This window comes from Apis florea, unplaced genomic scaffold (assembly GCF_048593485.1).
Source record: "Apis florea isolate Af1SG1 unplaced genomic scaffold, ASM4859348v1 contig_3391_pilon, whole genome shotgun sequence".
In the NCBI taxonomy this organism is placed as follows: domain Eukaryota; kingdom Metazoa; phylum Arthropoda; class Insecta; order Hymenoptera; family Apidae; genus Apis; species Apis florea.
Window position 1 is genome coordinate 2933215 of NW_028256754.1, and position 22034 is coordinate 2955248.

The 22034-nt window shown below is 24.0% G+C and overlaps 2 protein-coding genes across 3 annotated transcripts; both read left to right on the forward strand.

Annotated features, from left to right (window-relative positions):
* The first annotated feature begins 907 nt into the window (after window positions 1–907).
* LOC100866985 (UPF0193 protein EVG1) lies at window positions 908–2672 on the forward strand. Its single transcript, XM_031919579.2, has 5 exons — window positions 908–1204; window positions 1462–1595; window positions 1692–1788; window positions 2028–2165; window positions 2247–2672. The coding sequence occupies exons 1-5, from the start codon at window positions 1108–1110 to the stop codon at window positions 2465–2467; spliced, it is 687 nt and encodes a 228-aa protein (XP_031775439.2). The 5' UTR covers window positions 908–1107; the 3' UTR covers window positions 2468–2672.
* A 228-nt stretch (window positions 2673–2900) lies between these two features.
* Window positions 2901–21247, forward strand: LOC100866749 (sorting nexin-8). 2 transcript variants are annotated; one of them, XM_003698052.4, is made up of 9 exons: window positions 2901–3157; window positions 3777–3904; window positions 15495–15627; window positions 17505–17698; window positions 17923–18040; window positions 18249–18708; window positions 19324–19540; window positions 20197–20385; window positions 20591–21247. In XM_003698052.4, exons 1-9 carry the CDS (start codon window positions 3133–3135, stop codon window positions 20675–20677), a joined length of 1551 nt encoding a protein of 516 aa, XP_003698100.1. In that variant the 5' UTR covers window positions 2901–3132; the 3' UTR covers window positions 20678–21247. The 2 variants fall into 2 exon arrangements, with proteins under 2 accessions (XP_003698100.1, XP_086768674.1); XM_086912548.1 differs by lacking the exon at window positions 20591–21247 and having other exon boundaries at window positions 2908–3157; window positions 20197–20575.
* The last annotated feature ends 787 nt before the right edge of the window (window positions 21248–22034 follow it).

A 22034-nucleotide genomic window follows, 5' to 3' on the forward strand; every position in this document is an offset into this window, starting at 1 on the left:
TGAAGTTGATATATTATAGATATATCTCTATGGTTGAAAATCAATTCTACGTATTCTATTTAAATATTCAAATTTTCTATTATCAGAAATCTTATTTTAAAATATTAAATTAATATTAAAATTATATTTCAAAATATTGAAATTAAAATTATATTTCATTGTAATCTTCGAAATTTTCTGTACAATAAACTTGATTTTCCGCGTTCTGTATTTAATAATCATTAATAATAATAATTTTTAATCTATATTTTTCTATAACATTGATTTCAGATATGAAAATTATTTATTTTTATTTAAGAAATTAAAAGATCGTTGTTTAACTCACATTATAAAGATTTTGTTTTATTATTTAATTACTTTTGAGTAATGTTATAAAATATTAAAAACTAATAATAGTAGAAAATTATAAATAGAAAATTTTATTCGTTGAATAATAAGATTAATTTTCATGTAAATGCCTTACTTTATTGCCTTATATATTTATATATTATTAATACCTTATATATTTCTTTTATGTATAGATTTAAAATACAATTTTAAAAAAATTGAAATAAGTAATCAAAAAAATATAAAATATTTTGAAAATATCAAAATATTTTATGAAAGCATTATTTCGAAATATCAAAATATTTTATTAAAACAATATTTTGGAAACTGTATTTTCAAATATAAAATAAGAAAATATTATTTATAGTATTTTATTCTCAATAAATTTCTTTCTTTTCCAATTCAATTTCTATCATTGTAAGACATTATATATAATTAATATTTTATTAATGTTTTATATTATTTTTAAAGTATCCACAATCGTTCCAATTGGAACGAATCACTGATATATATTTATGATATAATATCATTGAAATAAATGCCATTTAAGCTGTTTATTGGCAGTATCGTAAAACTTTGAATTGCAGTTCGAAAGTTGGTTCGATTGAGGTTGAATCATTTTCAAATAGTAGCCATAGAAACGCAACGCGGATTCCTTATTCTCGTTTGTATCGCATTTGTCTTTTTCTCTTGGCACGAATCGTGACAATCCGTTCGAAGCTATTAAACCATGTTCACGTGTTGATAGCCTCAATATTTAATTTTTACAGAAGGTTAAAAATGGATCGAAAATATCAGAAAGTGGAAATGGGGGTGGGAGCATTTCATCACCCACCAAGAGCGAGATACAGCGAGGAAACAAAAAATTTAGTGAAACGTAAGTAAAATAAAAAAATTTAATATATTTATATATGGTTAATTGAATGAATTTTAAATTTTTTATTCGATAAATTTTAATTTTAATCTTTCATGATTTTTCTTTTTTCTTTTCTTCGTAATTAAAAATACGACGAAATATGAATAAGAATTTAAAAAAGAATTGTAATAAAGAAAAATTCTCTAAATCTTGATTTTTTAAAGAATATCTATTATTTTATGTTGATTTTCTTTTTTTGAGTCGATATTTTTGTGCAGTTTTGATGGAAGAATCCAAAGTAAGTATGATGAAAAGAAAATCTATTCAAGAAGCGATCAATAAAGGTAAATCTTTACCACCTGTTATGGAAAAATCGAAAATGGAAGCAAATAAACATAATCTACAATATCAGGCAAGATTAATAGATTATAAAACGATATTATATTAACTAAAATATTAATTATATGTAACTAAAATATAAATAACATAAATTAATAAAATTGCATAGGTTTTGATGCCCACCGTGTGGAAGAAACGATCAAAAGATATGATTGTTAAAAGTGGCGCGTATGAGAGAGAACAATATAGAAGATTATCTCCTTTGCGTAAGATTATATTGTTTTATTTGCATATTTTTTTATATTAGAAATATGAATAATTTATAAAATTTTATGTGCAATTACATAATAACTTTATAATAATAATAATAAAATATATTATTTATAAAATAATATTATTTATATAATCAGATAATTTCATACTTTATAAAATTTATGATCTGAAATCAAATTTAGAAAATATACTATAGATAAAACTATCTTTTTCATTAAAACATTCATAATAGGTAATAAAGAGAAGCAAAAGCGTCATTTAGCAAGCATGATGGCTTATGGAAAAGATATAGAAACTCCTCGTGAATCAAAGATTCTTCATAAAACAAAGCAAGAATCACATATTTCTGATAATGATCCTATTGATGATTGTAAGTTAATATAATAAACACTTATTGTATTATATTATATCCGCATTTAAATTTTTCTTTTTTTTTTTATTCCTTTTTTAGTGATACGTGGAATTCAAGAAAGAATGGAATTTTTAAGTGACATGGAATGTCTTGGAATGGGCAAAAAATATCGTCCTATAATACAACAAGAAGTAGCGCATAAATTACGATTGATTGAATCAATAGATAAGCAAAAATGCAAGGAAATCCAAAAAGAAATGAAAGAATTTGAGAAAGCATTGCCAAAACCATTTCCTTTGGGACAACTTGATGAAAATTAATAATTTTTATAATTATAACTTTCAATCTTTTATATACAACTCTCTAACTTATATTTTTTACAAAGTTTATAATATTTTACAGTATTAATATTTTAGATAAGACAAATAATAGATATAATAAAATAATCAGATAAAAAATTGAAATAACAATAAAGTATGTATATATAACAGTATGTAAATATATAAATCATTTACATACATTAAATTATCAATGGATCATTAATAAATTTACATTTATATAGTCGTTAATAATCATATAATCTTAAAATTATGAAATTAGATAATGAGATAATTTTTTTCTTGAAATTAAAATCTATACCCACAATAATAGAGTTAGAATTTCCCGCGCTTGAAAGTATAGAGCCGCTAGTGTAAGTAGGACGTGTGAGAGGGCGCATGCGCGGCGGGAGAAATAAGAACGGTCCGGTCGGAGAAATCGCGCTGATCGTCAGTTTTGCGCCACACGGCAATGGCGTATGTTGTTGGTGTATTTGTGTCGTGGTTGATATCTCACCGACAAGTCATATTGTCATTTCATCAAAGTACACAACGCGAGTTTACATAGAACATTGTTTTAAAGACGATTGTGTATACGTGACTGTATTTTCGAAAAGCAACAGTGCAATCATCTCGCAGGATCCCGGATGATCTACAAGTGATCCAATATGGCGTCGACCGATCTGTCGTTCGGTAAATGATGAACCCGTGTACCGTACGCACCTTTGACAAGGTCTTTCCGAGGTCGTCCGGTTTTTAAGAGCAACGTGTATCCCTTTTAATGTTGTCGAGCGTCGATAGCTCTTTCTCTTTCTTTCTTTTTCATTATAACATTATATTTATATTGTATTTTATTTATATAAATTATTAGTAACTTTTTGTGAATTCTATTATTTATATTTCATTTCATTTATTTCATTCCGTTATAAACAAATTTTTAAATATTATATATGCGAAGTTTTAGAAGTTATCATTAAAATATTCGTTAAAAAAATCTTATTATTTTATAAATAATCATATTTGTTAAGAATAGCTATTCAAATTTAATAGAATTTATTGAAATTGTAGTTTCGTAACATAGATTATCGATATATTGTTGCATTCACTATCTAAGGTTAACATTAAGTTAACATTTACGTAATAATAATTCTTATTATAAATATTTGATATTTTTCTATTTTTATTCGCGTAAAACTTGAATAAAAGTTAATTTGTTCTCTTCGATCTTTAATATTTATATTTTTGTGAAAAGTGAAATTTTACTCGCGAAGTGATATTTTTTTATTTTGCTTCTTGTCACTATACGAACCAGGCTGCATACCGGCGTTCTACAGAGAAGTCTACGAGAAGATTTGCTCTTCTACGAGTGGAAATGTGGAACGAGAGGTGTTTAAATCCCTTCTTGTCAAGTCCCAGCTGAGCAGCTCCGTTCTCAGCCAGGTATGTCTTTTTTTCGTCTTATTCTTATCTCTTTTCCCATGTCGTTCAATGACTAGTACGTATATACTTACTGCCACAATGATAGAAGAGAGAGTACAGTGCCTTTAACTTTATAATTTCTTCGCACGCCGCGCTTAGGTTAATGCTACCGCTGTAGCAGTGCATTAACTCTTCTTCCGTATCAGATGACGGTTAATCATTGATGCATATTAAATGAGAATCGTTTTCAATGAATTGAATTAATATTAATAAATTCATTTTATTAATTTTATAATTAAATTTATAATGAAATTTTATGTATAATGTGTAATTAAATTTAATTTAATCAATCAATATTTAAAAGAACAATCAATTTAGAATTTTTAATTATGTGATATTTTACTCCTTCGTTCCATTATTAAATGTAAAATTCATAGAATATGCTTTTAGTTTAAAATGTTGCTGTTGTGCACACAATACGTATATATTTTTAATTAATAATTCTAAAGCTAAACAAAATTTAATGAAATATAATAAATGAGAAATATTGCTAATTTTCATACAATTTATATTGTGTTCTTATTGAATATATGTAAAAAAAATAATAATTAGTCAATATTAAATTTTTGTATACTATTAGAATTTTCTAAAGAATGATGACTCATTAGAAATCTTAAGAAATCCTTCCTATTAGTAAGCGACTACTTTTAAATTGAAAAAACAGTTATTGCCGGATCAACCATGTTGAGAATATTATATTTTATTAATAAATGTTGAGAATAGTATATTTTATTAATAAATGACAATCTTTTTTTCTTAATATTAACATTTCTATTTTTCAGTTTCAAATTTCCATTTTACATTCTTAATTTTTAAACACAATTTTAATATGTTTATTTAAAATTTTTATAGTTAGTATAGATAGTTCTAATTAATAATTTTTGATATTTATAAATATATTTGATATAATTTATAGATAGAAAAGATTGTTTATAACATAATAAACTACTTAAAAGAACAAACTAATAAAAAAATTTCTCATCAAAATTTATATCCTAAAAATATTAAGAATTATAATCTATTTTTTCCAACATTCTCATTAAAATAATATATTAAATACGATATTAAATATATTCTATTATTGTTGAAACTTTCAACAATACGTAAGCTGTAATTTTTTCAAATACAGTAAACAACAATATTTAAACAATATAACATTTAAAAGAATTCACAAAAAAATTATTATAAAATGTTCGGTTCTTTTGTGAATCGTTTTGTGATTCTGAGAGATTGGTGAATCTAATCTTTTTTCCAGCACTTAATTCATCTAAGATCCTCTTTCATAATTAAATCTACTTTGATCACTTCGTATACAATTTATTCTATAACAATAAAATGGATCATTGTCAGACAAATACACATCCTGACACAAATTATATAGTACGTATACATACATACATTAACGAGGTTAGATAACGAAACGAAATCATACAACGGTACACAAACTACGTGCCCGAAACAGATAATAGCTTGAATACATTTCTCGTATAGCGGTTTTCCCTGTGGAAAACCGTTTCAGAATTTTTTCTTCTTCTTTCTTTTATTGTAAACCGATGATTAAATGCTGGAAAAAATCGTTTTTATTTTATCACGAAAAAGAAAATAGAAAAAAAAAAAAAAAAAGAAAGCAAATAAAATTTAGATCATGCAATCATTTCTAGTCACATGCTATTTGGTACATACGGTATGTCTGAGTCACTGAGGTCACATGAAATACGCATTATTATGATATGATTCAACGTTTTATGATGCGTAATTCTATTCAATTATTTATTGGATAAAGAATGAATTTAAAAAAAAAAATTAATTATTTTTATGGATTAATTTTAATAAAAATTAGATAGATGATTTAGAGATAATAGGAAAAGAAATTCCATATTTTTAATATTGCATTAGATTAGTGATTTATTAAGAATTCAATTTTAAGAATACATGCATATATTACACATTAAAGTATTTTTAATTATTTCGTATATTATCTCTATATTGAAACTGCTTTTTAGGATTTTTTACGATTATGAAATGATAAAAATATTTTATATTTATTAATAGAATAATTAATATATTTAAAATTAGTTTTTATTTAATTTAACTAATAAATGACTTTAAAAGATATATCTTTCTCTAACATTTGAAAATATTTTTTAATATTAATTGTATATTTTATCCAATGTTGCAAACATATTTTAAATAAATAAAATTATAAAGTATGGAACAAGATAAAATTACAATAGCTTCGTCCTTGAATAAGTCAATTATGTATATTTTACACGTTGTTTATTTTAAAAGGATTATGCAATTTCAAGGCTACTTTTTATATCATTCTCGTAATAGATTTATCCTTCATTGAAGGTTTCTTTATCTAAAATCTTGATATTATTTTTTAAATATAAATTGTATATAAAATTATATCTATATAAGTTGAAACTATTTTGCTTTAAAAATTCCATGCTTTAATTTAGTCACTGATCAATATATCGTCGCTATCATTTTTAATTAATAACCTTTAACACCTCTTAATAATATAATTATTATAAGTCATATCATATCTCTATAATTCAAAATTAATAATAAAACTATATCAATTTTCATAATTTCTTTTATTTATGGGAATATCACATTCATTTGAGGGCCGTAAGAGGTCGCAAATTGTTTAAATATTAACAAAGGGGATCGCAACTCAAAGATAATTGAAAAACACCGGTCTGAATTATCATTTATTTTAAAAACTTTTCAATCATTCATATGGATAACCGATTATCACTCGTAATTATTTTAAGGTCAATGAATAAAATTTCTTTTCGTGAAGATTACATTATCCTGTGTCTGCTGTGTTACAGTATCATTATTTTATCATTAGCACGCCCGTTGACGATAGTCTCCACGGACGCCCCTTTGTAATAATAGAAGATTGCGTAGCAGGGTCAACTATAAACACTTTAAAATAATATAACTTATAAATATTGAATATTATTTTCATATATAAAGTGAAAACAAAATATTACACAAAATATTTTTTGTTTTTTGTAAAGATAATCATTTTAAAGTTTCAAAAAATTTATAAAAAATTAATAAACAATCACTTAATCGGATATTATATAGATATAGAAATACGTGTATATATAGAAATATATATATGTTTCTATTATTCTCTTGTATATTTAAAAGATATTGATTATAAAAGTTTATATTGATAATTATTATTGATATTTCAAGAAAATTTAAATTTTAATCTTCGAATGCTTCATATATATGAAACATTAGAATAAAGAAATTTATAGAGATGGTTCAATAGAATTTTTATTTCAATATTTCTTCAATATTGTCCAATTAAGGATCAGTTACTAGTAATAGAGGACGAATACTCTTAATATCATCTGACCCTTGATAAAACTAACTATAATAAATTCAATAAAATATTGAAATGGAAGTTCTATTGAGATTCAAATACGAAAGAAGTATTAATAATAATTTCATAAATTTAAGTTGTTAGATTTTTGAATTTACGAAGGAAAAATTTTTCATTTTTTTCTTTTTGTTAATCACAAAATTAACATAATAAATTGTAGATAAAATTATATGCATAATTTGAGGTCGTTTTTATTGATAAAAAAAATAAGAATATATAATTATTCAAATTTTTAGATAATTTGTTATTGATAAACAAAGAAAAAAATATGAATATAAAATTATATATTATATATATATATAATGAAAAATTTTAATTATTAAAATTTAAATTATTAAAATTCATCAGGAATAAATTATCTTTAAGGAAAATAAGTAAAAACAAGAAAAAATATTCTCATAAATATTACAAGTGTACAATATACATTGTAACTGTTTGAAAAATCTATAGAATAACATTAAACAAAAGATTACCGTTCCACAAACGTCTTTTGTTCCTGATTTTCAGTTATGCATTAACGAATTATACGTCATTCATATGTTTTTCAAACTTTTACAATTTCATTTTAATCCATTATTGTAATAAACATTGTTACAATAAATGATAAATATTATTATTTCATAATAAAATAATTCCAATTTATACATTCTCATATCTCTGAATTTGAAAAAAATTATTTATATAATTTTAATGAATTATTTACTACAACATATTTTGCAAAATAATATATGTCTCATTCATAATTATTAAATAATATCTTTTTACAGTTATGAATCCATGAATGAAAACACTTTTTTTTTAACTAATAGATTAAAATTAAAATGAAGAATCGTATTTATTAATTTCCTTGTGAGATAGTGTTCAAATATTTGTATAAAAAGCCACTGTATAAAGTTCACGCGTCTCAAATACTATATATTGTTATGTTCCAATTTGACACGCAATGACGTTCATCGAGATGCAGGTTGAAAAAAATCCGAGAGGCATAATAATTGGTGAAATTAGAAACGACAAGCCGACACGACATGTCACGACACAACACATGATACGGCGTACATAACAGGGATTGAACGTCGCGTCTCGTTCATTGACTAATGACACAATCAAAATAACGTTACGTGGGTCGCTGCTTTATCGCTAGTCATCGCGGGTCACTATAAATAGGCCGATACGAAATGATACACATGATATTTTGCATGATCGTGTAAGATCGTTCTTTGCTTTCCTAGTTATTTATAATATAGTTAACCTCTAACATTTTGTAACAATTTTGCATCTACGTAAATACATACATATATGTATGTCTTTATACTCTTTACCATTCATTTTTGTCTCTGTTAATATTTTTACATTTTATATCTTATATTTTATGTTTTATGTTTTATTTTCTTAAGTTTCTCTAGTTATCTAAATCATTATTTTAAACATTTCATTTTTAAAAATTATTGTTTTTGTCTGTATATGAAAAATTGCCATTTATTTTAATTTTTTTATTTATGGTTTTTAATGAAAACTCCTTTATTTTTCGAGACTTAAGTTTTAATGATTTTATAAAAATAGGCTTTACAAAAATACGTAAAGAATATCGAAGTATTCAAGACGTGAATTCAATGCTTTTCATTTATCGCAATGATGTAATAGAATATATCGTTTGATGTGTAATGAAAGTTGCATAGAAATAAAATGACCGAAGCGAAATGGAAAGGAAATGCGTTGTTTGAATGTAATTTTTGTATGAATCTTTTATTTATTAAATTTTATTTATTCAGATATATAAACTTATATTTAAAAATTGTTATTTATTCATTTGCAAATCTTGCACTGTTTATTAAAAATAAAATAATTATTTTTTTTATTTTTTTTAAATAAAGAGAAGATTATTGAATTATGTCTTGAATGCATTGTGTATAATTTTATTCAAGAATTAGAAACGAAGGATATTTAAAATTATAAAAAAAGATGTATATAAAAATGGTTATCTTAAGAAGACTGCATGCACTTTGTCCTTAAATAGAAAAATAAAAAAAATTACTCAACTTGTGAAATATCATATAATACATATGCAATTATAGTAATTTAAAATTTATATTTTTTTAAAAAAAGTAAATGTTTTAGATTTAAATAAAAATTTAAAAATAAAATGTTATATTTAATTAAAATAAAAACACTTGCATTGAATTTCTGATACTAAATTATATCTCAAAAACTATAAAATTTATTTCATAATAAGAATCATAAGAACTATAATCATAAGACAAATAATTTGAAACTAATCAAATTTTTAATACTTATATTAATCATTACATTTAAAATATAATCAAATTTCCATAAAAAAAAACTAAAAAATTAAATTGTGAATTAAAAAAGTAACATATATAAATAATGGCCGATGATAAGCTTATAATTTATAAGTAGTTAAGATCCTCGCACGCGTACCATGCAACGATCGACACGAACGTACTATGCACGTGAGATAAAATCATCGTGCACATAAACCGATCTCCCTTCTCTGATTTTCTTCCGTCACGGACGAGACTAATTTTGTTTAATGACATTCCAGTTGTTTCGCGCTTTATACGATACATGCGCATCTTTCCTCTTCCTGTTATTCATATTTTCCCTCGTATTTTTCATATTTCATATTTTTCATTATTTATATTATTTATATTGAAATATACATTATATTATAGTCATTAATTATATTATATTAACTTTTATTTATTTAATCATTTATATATTTCTTCAATCTTTGTTGTTTTCAATTTTTATTTCAATTTTAAAATTGGATTTAACTTTTATATGTATATAATTAAAGTGATACGTATTTTATAATTTATAAAAAAAAACGTTTCTAATTTTAATTATTATAAAATTCTCTACAATTATAATTTCAATTTTTTATTTTACTTCGGTGTAATAATTTAAAATATATATTTATACTTTTTTATTAAAAGATCAAAGTTCTCTTCTTATCAAATAAGTTTTAAATTTATAAACGGTAGTATGGTTTTATTTCCTCTTCCTATTTAATTCTATTCCTATTATTATTTATATTCTACTTTTTTTCATTTATTTTAATTTATTCATTTCGACACATTTCATAATCCAATTTGATATATTTCTCTCGTCTTTTGTTATAATAAATTTTACAAAATTCAATCTGAAACAAGGATAATATGTATTCTATGAAATATTGCTATTTTTGATCATTATAATTTTTCAATAATCAAGATTTTTTATTTGAGTGAATTTCCTTGAAAGATTATCTATCTATATAAAGAAATATATGAAGAGTTTTGTGGCTAGCTATAAACACAAATCGAGAATGAAATAGAGAAACGCCCGCATTATCGGCTCACCAGTAATCGTATTTCAGATGTGAATTCCTCGATGCGATTCAAATGCAACTGAGGTTAGGAAGATGGAGAAGGAGAAATAAGAGAGAGAGAGAGAGAGAGATGGATCATCAAAACTGAAAAGACGAGCTGTCGTGACGTGTCAGACTCTCAGCTTTCGCGTCGATTGTTCAGAGACCAGTTTCACACGTACCACGAACAAGGAACTTTTCATTGGTGGTTTCCTCTACCACGTGAACTTGATCAACGATTATGGTTTAATAATGCTCGTGAAACCGATGAGAAAACAAGGAACCGTAGCTTTCGAACAGTGAGAACAAGCGCAGGACACGGTGCACTCTTGTGTGCACTTTTGTGTTCAACGTTCGAACGCGTCCCGCTTTTCTCCCTTTTCCCATTATTCCGTTTTTGTTGTGGCCCCATTCGCACGCACCCTTGTTCTGCTTCTTTTTACAAAGGTAGTTTTTAATTCGAGCCTAACTCAAATGTTGAATTAACTTTCTTAAAATGAATTTACATATATGGGAATTCGACATATGAGGATTCTTGAGAATTGAAATACCTTTTTTTTAAGATTGAAGGTCTTAAACGAGATAATTTGAGTCATAATTCTTCGCAGTAATTTTTTTTCTGTGAAATCTTTTTTTTTTTTATATATATATAAAATTGTTTACAATATTGATTTTAGTTTGATTTTAGTTTAAATACTTAAAATATTTTTTAAAAAATTCGTGAGACGTTCTAGTGATCGCATTTGGATGTACACAAATTTTTCAAAGACATTTTGGAATTCTAAAAGTTAAAAACTTAAATATAATTTCTTTAATCCAAACAGATTTTTCGAAATAAAAAAGTTTTTTCAAAGGTAATAATATGTATCTAATATAATAATTTTCTTTTAAGTTAATATAATTATTTTTAAAACTGAAAGAAATATTTTTTGTATAATTTTTCCAGCTCGATCACTCTTATTTCAGTTTCTAAAAAATTAAATCATACAACTTTCAATTTATATTTTGATTTAACATGATTTGATTTAACATGAAAATAAATATAATTATATTTGTTTAAAATATTTCAAGTTGCTTCCGGGAATCGATATTTCGATGAGAATACAAATGAATTTGTTGATTCTTTTACTTCAACGGTCTACTTTGTATTCAAAATATAAATGACTCGAGAATATAAATGCTTCTTTACAAAACAAGTTTTAACAATGGGAATGTATTCAAACCACAATTTCATGGTGTACAACTGCACATGATTAAACCCGTTTCTAGAAGAATAACAAGCTGTTTTAACGAAAGGACTATAAATATTTTCATAATGAAGAATTTCAACATTAAATGCAATATGATGATAATAACTCAATGCATTTACACTTAAAATTTTCTTTTGACGAGATTCGTATCATTCGACATGGTTGAATAAGATTTAAGAATGTTGACGAGAGTAATAACTCAATACATTTAAAATTTTCTTTTGACGATTCGTATCATTGGATGAGATAAGGATTAAGGATTAAGAACGTTGATCATTGTTTAAAAAGAGAAAATTAATTGAAATTAGATGGAACAATAATAATAAAATAAAACAATAACAGCAAAAACAGGAAGAACTTTTGAGAAAGGTTTACGCAGAAATTAAATATCAATATTTGCAAAATAAATTTACAGAAAAAGAATCAAAACGTATAGGCGCATTGTTGATAAATAAGTAATAAACAAGTGAGGATAATAAAGAAACATTCTAAAAATATGATAATATTAAAAATTTTCATTGAAAAGTAAGATAATAAAAAACACAAAATATCCATTACAAAACATGTACACCATCTTTCGCAAAGAAAAATTTATTAATCTCTGCGTCAACATCATACTTACTTATCATACTCCTCGTGAAAACGCGTGTTAACATTTCACCGGATAGAAATGCTCGATTACGAAGAGAGGCATAGGATTAGTGGTTTCTCTGGTATTGGAGGAGAATCTAAACGTGCGATCTCCTCGTCTACTTGTGCTCTGATCGTCGAGGAACAGAGAGGCAATGGGAATGAAAGAAGGAGAGACGAAATGGCGGAGCAAGGTATAAAAATTCTCGGAATGCAGTTACTTTCATTTATGGCCTAATCCTTCGGAGTCGTTCGCGGTGTTAACCGAGGTTGAACCGTTAGTCGAGTGTATCATACGGATTACGTCGCATTAAGATTGAATCAAATCCCTTGTCTTTCGCATAAATGCTCTGCTTGCCTTTAATTAACCTACAAACACGTACACAGACGATGCATATACGTATATAGGCACAGTAACAACGTATAACGAGATTTATAAGTTATAAGTAAGATTTATCGATATTTTGACTGGATTTTATTAATCTTATAATCTATAAATATGTGAAAATGGTGATAAAGTGAAGTAAGTTAGATTTGTTAAATAATATAATGTTCAAATACTTTTGGAATATTTGCTTGAATTTTTTTTTTATATAATTTGTTATACAATAACAATTGTATATATAAGTTGTTTATTGAAGTTTTATGAAATATGTAAATTTTACATATTACTCATTAAATTTTATTATTATTCAAATACTTCTTTAATTTTGATTTTCATGGAAATCAAAAAGAATCACTTTTGAATGTTAAAGTGCAAAATTATATCTTTATTCTTTTTATATTCACAATAAAACTATTATTATTCACTTATTCACTTTAGAGAGCAATTAAAAAATAAGCATTACGTTCCCTCAAATATTTCAAATTCATTTTTTAATTGATCAAATACAAAGTATGGCAATGATTGATTTAATAATTAATTAGTAATAATTAATATGAAATAATTATTTTTAAATTATTATTTAAAGTAAATTTTTTCTTCAGGATTGATTCATAGACACTTGTTATTATAATAATAATATTTCACAAATATATTGGATTCGATTTGGATAATTAATAAAATTTTAACAAATTATAAAAAAGAAATTATTCGAGAAAGTTATTTTCGCATAGAATAAATCTTCTTTCATCTTTCTCATGGTTTTTCCCTGCAAACCTGTTCCACAATTTTCCCGCGCACCTTTTACGCAACCGTGTTATTTTCTGCTAGGCGTGCCTTTCAAACTTCAATTTGTATCTATCGTGTTATTTTGAATCGAGAAATATATAGTAAAACGTAATACAGAAGTAATAATTTTTATTAAATATTCGAAATGATCAATTCAAAGCGTTATCGTTCGAAGGATTGATTATTTTCATCGAATATATGTTTTTTTATTGTGACTTGAAGATTCTTGCAAAATTGATAAGAATAAATAGCGAAATGATAATGATGAAAGATAAAGAATATTTGAGAAAATTTAACTTACCATTTTATAAAGAAAAATAGAACTTTTTATTTAAAAATATGTAAAAATATTATTTCCAATTTTCGATTAAAAAGTATAACTTCAAAACTTTATTTAATATTTAATTTAAGTACATTGCTTTCGAAATTTTTTAAATAATTTTTTTGCAAAAAAGTTATTATTTGAAATTTTGAATAAAAAAAAACTCGAAATGAATAATTAATTTACATTGTATTAATTTATATGTAATTTTTAATTTGTTAGGTTTTATACACAGAAATCAGCTAAAATTATTTGAAGTACTATATAAGTGTTATTTATTTTTCAAACATGAAATGCAATAAGCAACAAATCAAATAATTATTATACGCTTACTCAGTTATATAATGAGTGAAAAATATATATGCGATTGGCAGATAGGAATGCAAAAGATGCAGTTCAATGATGAGGAGACTCATCACTATTAAATTCAACTTTGATTGAATTTCTTATTGGCAAAGCGTGAGAATCATCTTCTTGACAATGAAGAAAATTGTCGATGTGAAACTTTTCTTGGCGAGAATATTAAAAACGATTACTGAATGAAGAAAAAATCTATAAATAATTCATTATGTAAATGTACAATTTTTTCTAATTACAATAAAACTGTCGAACCTATTAAAATTTCCATGAGAAATAATGCTATTAAGCAGACAAGTTAATCCATGCACCGTCTACTATAAAATTATTTCACAAATATTCACAATATATTATTAAATAACTGTAATTACACAGTGAAATGTGGATTGTAATAGATTCTTCTCACGCAACATCATATGGATCATACATTTTTTTTTTTGATTTAATATAATTTATGGATTATATTTTAAAAGTATATTAAATGTTACATTTGAGAAATATTTAGATATATCTTGAATATATTATAACTAAATAAACATATGTGATCATTATTGCATAATTAAATATGATAAGAATAATTTCAAATATCGAAATCAAACATTCTAAATTCTTTACTGAAATTTCTGCAAATATTTGATTCTATGGATTTAAATTTAAATCATCATGATGAATAAAGTTTGAAATTGCAATATGTTACGAAGAATTAATGTATATTTATATAAAGATAGCAATAAAGTTATTCTTGTTATTCTTTCTCAATTCAGTGAACTCCAAATATTTGAATATTCCCAGAATATTTCCAAACCTTTCTTGAACAATATTTGCGCTTAAGGATTATTTCTTTTTTTTATATTTCATTTATTTTTTATATTATATTCATAAATATTTATTCTTCTTTTTTAATTTCCATAAATTTATGATAATGATGAAAAATTTAGAATTTAACATAAACGAAATAATTAATATTCTTGAAAAAAAATAAAAAACAAGTCTGTAAATATTATTTTAAAATGGAATTATTCTTTTTTTTTTTTTCTACAATTAGATATGGGAACTGGTGGACAGCAAGACGGGTTATCTGACTAGGAGTGGATTGTACAAGGGTCTTGCTCTAGTCGCATTTGCCCAGCAAGGAAAGCACCCAAGTGATAAACTTCTGGAGAATTCTGAATCTCAAGGTTCGTTGCATATTTTATTCAGAATTATCAACATTATAAATACAATATTAATGTCTTAATGTTGACATAACATAAATACGACGTTAATATATCAATGTTTAATCTATAGTATATAGAAATTAAAAACTTAAATAAAATATTATAATAATGTTGTTCATTCTATTGTTATATTTTTTCATATTTATATTCAATGAATGTTTTTTATTTCAATAAGATTTTAGATTGTGCATACATATTTCAATAGAATTTATTCTAATTTGTTTAATGATTTTTTAAAAGAATCAAAAGAGATAATTTTTCGAATAACCGAATACAACCGAATACAACAATAACCGAAGTTTTATAATATTAATAGAATTTGAAGTACTTTATAATCATAAATTTTAAAAATATAAAAATAACTTATACATCAATAAAACTTTTTATTAATATTTGAATATAATTTCTATTTATTCGTTTCGTTTTTATTTATGAAAAAAAAATTATGTTTAAAAATTTTATAAATCCATATTTAAATAGGGAGTCAATTAATTTATAATTTCAAAAAATCCTAAATATTTTATTCAAAAAAAAAAAAAAAAAAGTAGCTCAAAAATAATAAAAAATGTGTCATGATATCCCATAGAGAATAAATTTTAACGGAGAATAAAATAAGCACATTTTTAGTACGTACTTCTCTCAACAGATAACAGTTTAACTACCTATTACTATTAAATATAAATATTGTAATTGATTCGTTATCATATGTGATATTCTGATAATGCAAAAGCTTACTAACATTAGTTCAAAGAAATTTGGTTTTTTAAAGTGTCACTGACCAATACAATTAGTCTTTGTTTCTCTTATCATGAAAAAGACGTTGACGTTTATCACGGTCGAAAGCGGTTCACCGGAAGTGCACCGTTCTTCCGACTATCTTTCTTCCCCGCGTTCATTCTGCGAACACCGTCATCTATAATTAAAATTAATGGGACTTCTCAAAATGGATTCGTGTAAAATAATACTTTTGATTTCAATAATACATTGCAAATTATAATAACTAACATTTTCTATATTTTAATAATTTATTAAATTAAAATTGTACGTATACGTTTACTGGTAAAAATATTTTATTATTATTATTTGATAACGATAAAAATTTCTACAATATTGTGAGAATATATTAATTTAATAACTTTTAATTAAACAATTTATACAATTTATTCAAATTACAGCAATAGTTAAATATGATTAACAATGTATTATTATCGTGTCATTTGCATTGATATATCGCATAGCATGCTACATAATTCATTTGCGATACTTGTTCTTCATATATCTTTCTTTTTTTTTGTTGATGATTAGTAGACTGCGAAAAAAAAGTTTAAATTATAAATTAAGTTTAAATACAAAAGTTTTCATCCAAAATTTTATAATATTCTTTTTATTTTTATTAATATTTATTAATATTAATATTTATTAACCAAACAAAATATATCGTATATTCATAAATAAGTATCACAGATCAAGAAAACATTTTTCAATATCGAAATTACGGCTACAATTAAGATTATCCTTCATCTTAAAAGAATAATGCCAAAAAAAAGATTATGTTTCTGTATTTTGTGATTTCATAAATTAACAACATGTGATCTCATCACAATAGATAATCATAAATTTTAAGAACACTTGTATATCAATAAAACTTTTTTTTTATTGAAAACTTATGTAATATAAAACAACAATAAATAACATAAGATAAATATAGAAAAAAATGAAATAATATAGTATTATTATTCGCTTGCTTCTTCAGAGTTTCGTAAATTATAGATTTGTTACAATTGGTTTATTTTACTCGATTGAATTCTTTTTAAATTTCTTTTTTCTTTTTTGGTTAGAATTACCTGTTCCTGTTCTGGGTGATCTCTCTGAAGTAACACTTTTAGCTCAAAGATTGCACAAAGGTAGCAATCCAGCTAAATTGAATCTCACTTATTCGGATATATGCAATTTGGATACAATAGAGGTAAACTTAGTGCCTGAAAAGAAGGGAATCTTTTTGAAACATGTGGAATACCAAGTGACCAGCAAGGTATTTTTTTATGTTTTTTCTTACTCTTCATATTTTTAATTTTAATTTTTATCATATTAATATTTCTAATTGATATTATATTAATAATTTTATATTTTAAATATTAAAAAACTAATGAATGTTATTAATTTAAAATATCAATTAACAATTATTCTGAAAAAAAAATATACATTTTTTTAAAACAAATTCAATTATAAAATATTGAAAACATTTTCTATTTTCAGAGATTCAATTCCATTGTTTATAGACGTTACAACGATTTCGTATCGTTGCACGAGCTTCTCTTGGCAAGATTTCCATATAGGTTGATACCGAAGTTACCACCGAAAAAAATAGTGGGAGGTAAAATTATAAATTATTATACGACAATGATAAATATCAATAATTTCTATTAATTTCCATACTCAAGAAAATTAACATAAAATATATTAAAAATTATTATTCTAAACTATTATTCTTTGCTTTGTTTCCCTTTCCTTTCTTCTTATCGATTGGTTACTAATTACAATATATACTTGTACTAAATATATAATATAATATACATTTATAGCGGATTCTCAATTTCTGGAAGAAAGAAGACGATCCTTATTAAGATTTCTCACCGTAATTGCTCGCCACCCTGTAGTGAGCAAAGACCATATCGTACAATTTTTCTTTACATATACTGGTGAAGAAACGCAACACAAAATTCGTGAAGTGTTTAGGAGAGTACCTGATGAATTTGCAACATCAGAATTATCGTCGAGGGCAAAGGAATTGGTGCCACCAGAAACGTTAACCGAATTCGCAAATAGTCGCGATCAGATCAGAGTAATACTCCTTGGAATTTCACGACTCAAAAATATTGCTGATTGTCTGGCAATTAGATCGCATAGTTATGCGGTAGACATGGCGGAATTGGGCACACAATTAAGCAATTTGGCCTCGGAACCTCATGGTACCACTACTTGGGCTACTGGCGGTTCTACTATTTGGCAAGAAATGAAAAAAGGTTTCCACATAATTTCAAAGTAAGTAAATAAGAATTTATAGAGTGAGTTAATGATAACTTTTATTTTAAATTTTAAATTTTTATAAAATGAAGTTGTTTTATAAGTTTTACAAAAAATATTCCTAGAATTGAAAAGTATACAGTAAGAATATATATTTTGTATTATTGATATTACATATATAGAAATTTGATTATTTAAAGAAATGAAAAATAGATTTATTACTGTAAATTGTCTCAAAGTATTATAATATATTCCGTTCACTTCAACATTTTCAATTTATTTTACTTGTATTATATACACAATAATATTAGTATAAGTTGCATTGATTATATAAATAACGAAGAAATAAGATTTTTAACTTAACTGATTTATTTCCAACTTAAACTGATTTAATCAGCAAATATTATTACAAACAAAATTCAATAATGATATTAAATATAATATCAAGATGATGAATGGAAATAAATGCAATTAATCTTATCCTATTAATATTTAATAAATGTAGATACCTTCCATTTTCCATTAAAATCTCAATTATTAAATATCCTAATTTATATTTGTAATAAATATCTCAATCGAAAATAATTTACTTCAAAATATAACTTCATTTAACATAACTTAATTTATTTTCAGAGAATTCAACTTACTCTCAACGAGAGCTCTTCAACAAGCAGTTAGAGAGGAAACAATGGTATGTGAAAGGTTGAATCTTCTCTTAGACGTTCTAGTAGCGCATAGAATCTTGTGCGAAAGGCACGAGCGTGGAGTAAGCGCTGATCATCAACGTGCATTATCTACAATGTTGTCCTTAAAGAAAAGACAAATGCAAGGTGTGATACGAGGAACTGATGTAAGTAGATCCTTCAAGAAAATAATTCAACGATATATGATGATTTATATACAGCCTTAAGAAATATACACATATATTTATCCGGTGACTTAACTCAATTCATTGTTACCATGTGCGGTCATTATATGATTATTCGGAAATTGCTCAAGGTCTTTTATGTTAATGTCAGAGGAAAAATGTGATAATATATAATCTCGAGCTTATATCGTCTTACATAATTCATTCCAATTGAAAACAACTTGATGCATGTCACATTTCAACAAGTTCTCATGCTCTTTTATATTAATTATCACAAATGTTATTATATCTATAATTATAAAGTGAGTTAGAATTATAATAGAATATTAAAAATAAATAATATTGAATTCATAGACAAATAATTTAGATTTAAAATGTTTTTTTAACTATTAAAATTTCCATTTATAAATACTTTTATAAAAAACTTTTGTTAACAATTCATTCTTGATATTCCTTAAAGAATGTTAGAAATTATACCATGAATAAATTTCTATTTAAAAAAAAAATAGATATTTGAATAATTTTTCGCTATTTATAAAAATTCTTGATTATTCTTACTTTATGACTGAATAAAAATGATGAGAAATATTCGATTATTATCAATCGTTTTAACGTATCAAATTTTCTTTTATTTATAGAGTGATACAGTCGAATATCTGGAAAATAAAATGGTTGCTCAAGAATCAGTGATTGCAAACGTCGAATTGCGAAATTGTTTTTCGTTGCATTGTTTACATATGGAAACGCAGCTCGTTCATGCTCATTTAGAAATACTTGCCACAGTTTTACAAAGTCTTGTCAACGTTCAAATTCGTGGTCATTCTGAGGTAAGATTTCTTTGTCCAAAACACATTTTAAATATCGTAATTTTTAACATGTTTTATGCTATCAAAAAGATAAAAAAAAGAAAATTTGGTAAGTGTCATTTATTAATTAAAAAAAGTTCAATTGTAATTCTTTGTGACTATAAGATAAAATCATAAAAAAGTAGATTTAAATTTTTAAATAAATAATATTTAAAATGCATCATAGCTCGCTGAAGTATGGAAGTTAATAGAACCTACAATCATGAAGTGTTTACCAGAAAAATCAACTAATGGATCGAATGGTATTTCATAGCGGAAAGAAAGCTTCATTTTATTATAAGGTAAGATTTGTTGTAATAAGAAAAAGACCGCAAAATAACAATAATATACAATTGTAAAACACCCACATTGAATTTACATATTTAAACGAATATATTCAATGAATCGTTTAGAAAAAAAAGAACAGGGGTGCAATACATAATTATAAAAAATATTTTGTACATTCTATTATATTTTAAACACATAGAATTCGAAGACTTTTTGATACATTCCTTGTTGTGTACTTAATATATTTTATGAGCTGATCGATACTCGTTAAACGAGGATATAATATTGTATATAAAATAAGCGATGCTTTTTTTTGTAAAGAATGGATAATAATGGATAAAACATCTGTATAAAAATATTAAGCATTGTAAATAATTTGTTTTTGCCGAAACATTGTGTGTTTTTTTTTTTTTACATGATTTAGAAGTCTGACAAGTGTTAACACATATCCCGTATGACACGTTGATCGTGCATATACGGTATATTTTACATTTTACATACATTTATATACATCATTATGTACTGCTAAAAAATATATTGTTATTGTATAATCGTATCAATTAATTTACTTTCACATTCCTATTGAATTGAAAATTTTTTGAGATCATTTTTTTATTATATCTTAAAACATCAACAAAAAACATTATTTATTATCAAATTTTATTAAAAGAAAAAATTAATAGAAAAAATAAAGATTAAAGGTTAATCTTTATTTTTTGATAGATATGAAATTTTTAATTTCATTTTTTTTTTTTTGTCATTTTATAATATTTGAACGTAATATAAAAATATAAGTTTTAAGATAAAAAATTATTATATCAAAAGTTATGTTTTAAAAATGCGTATTATTGATGCATTTTAATGTATATTAAAAGTATTTAAGAAATAAACCTACATCAATATTTATTAGATTAATTTAAACTTGATAAAATAATTTCCGTACATTTAAATTTATATTCTTAGATTATATTAATTTTTTAATTATATTTATATTCATTTTTATACTCATAAAATTTATATCCGTCAAAATAAAATTTGAGCAAATTAAAAAAATAAAATAGAAAAATTCGTTATTCTTATCAAAAAATGTAAGAAAATGAAAGAAAACATTCTTTATTAATAATTTCAGAAATACGTTATATGTATATTGTAAGTTGAAAATAATGAAAACTATTATAAATATTTCATAATAAAAGAAATAAAAAATATAAAATATAAAACTAAAATTTTGAATATTATATTATCTATGATATATTAAAATATGACTTTTATGATCAATTTTGTTATATAAATATAGTTATATCTAATAACATAAATTAAATTGAAAGATTTTTAGATTACTA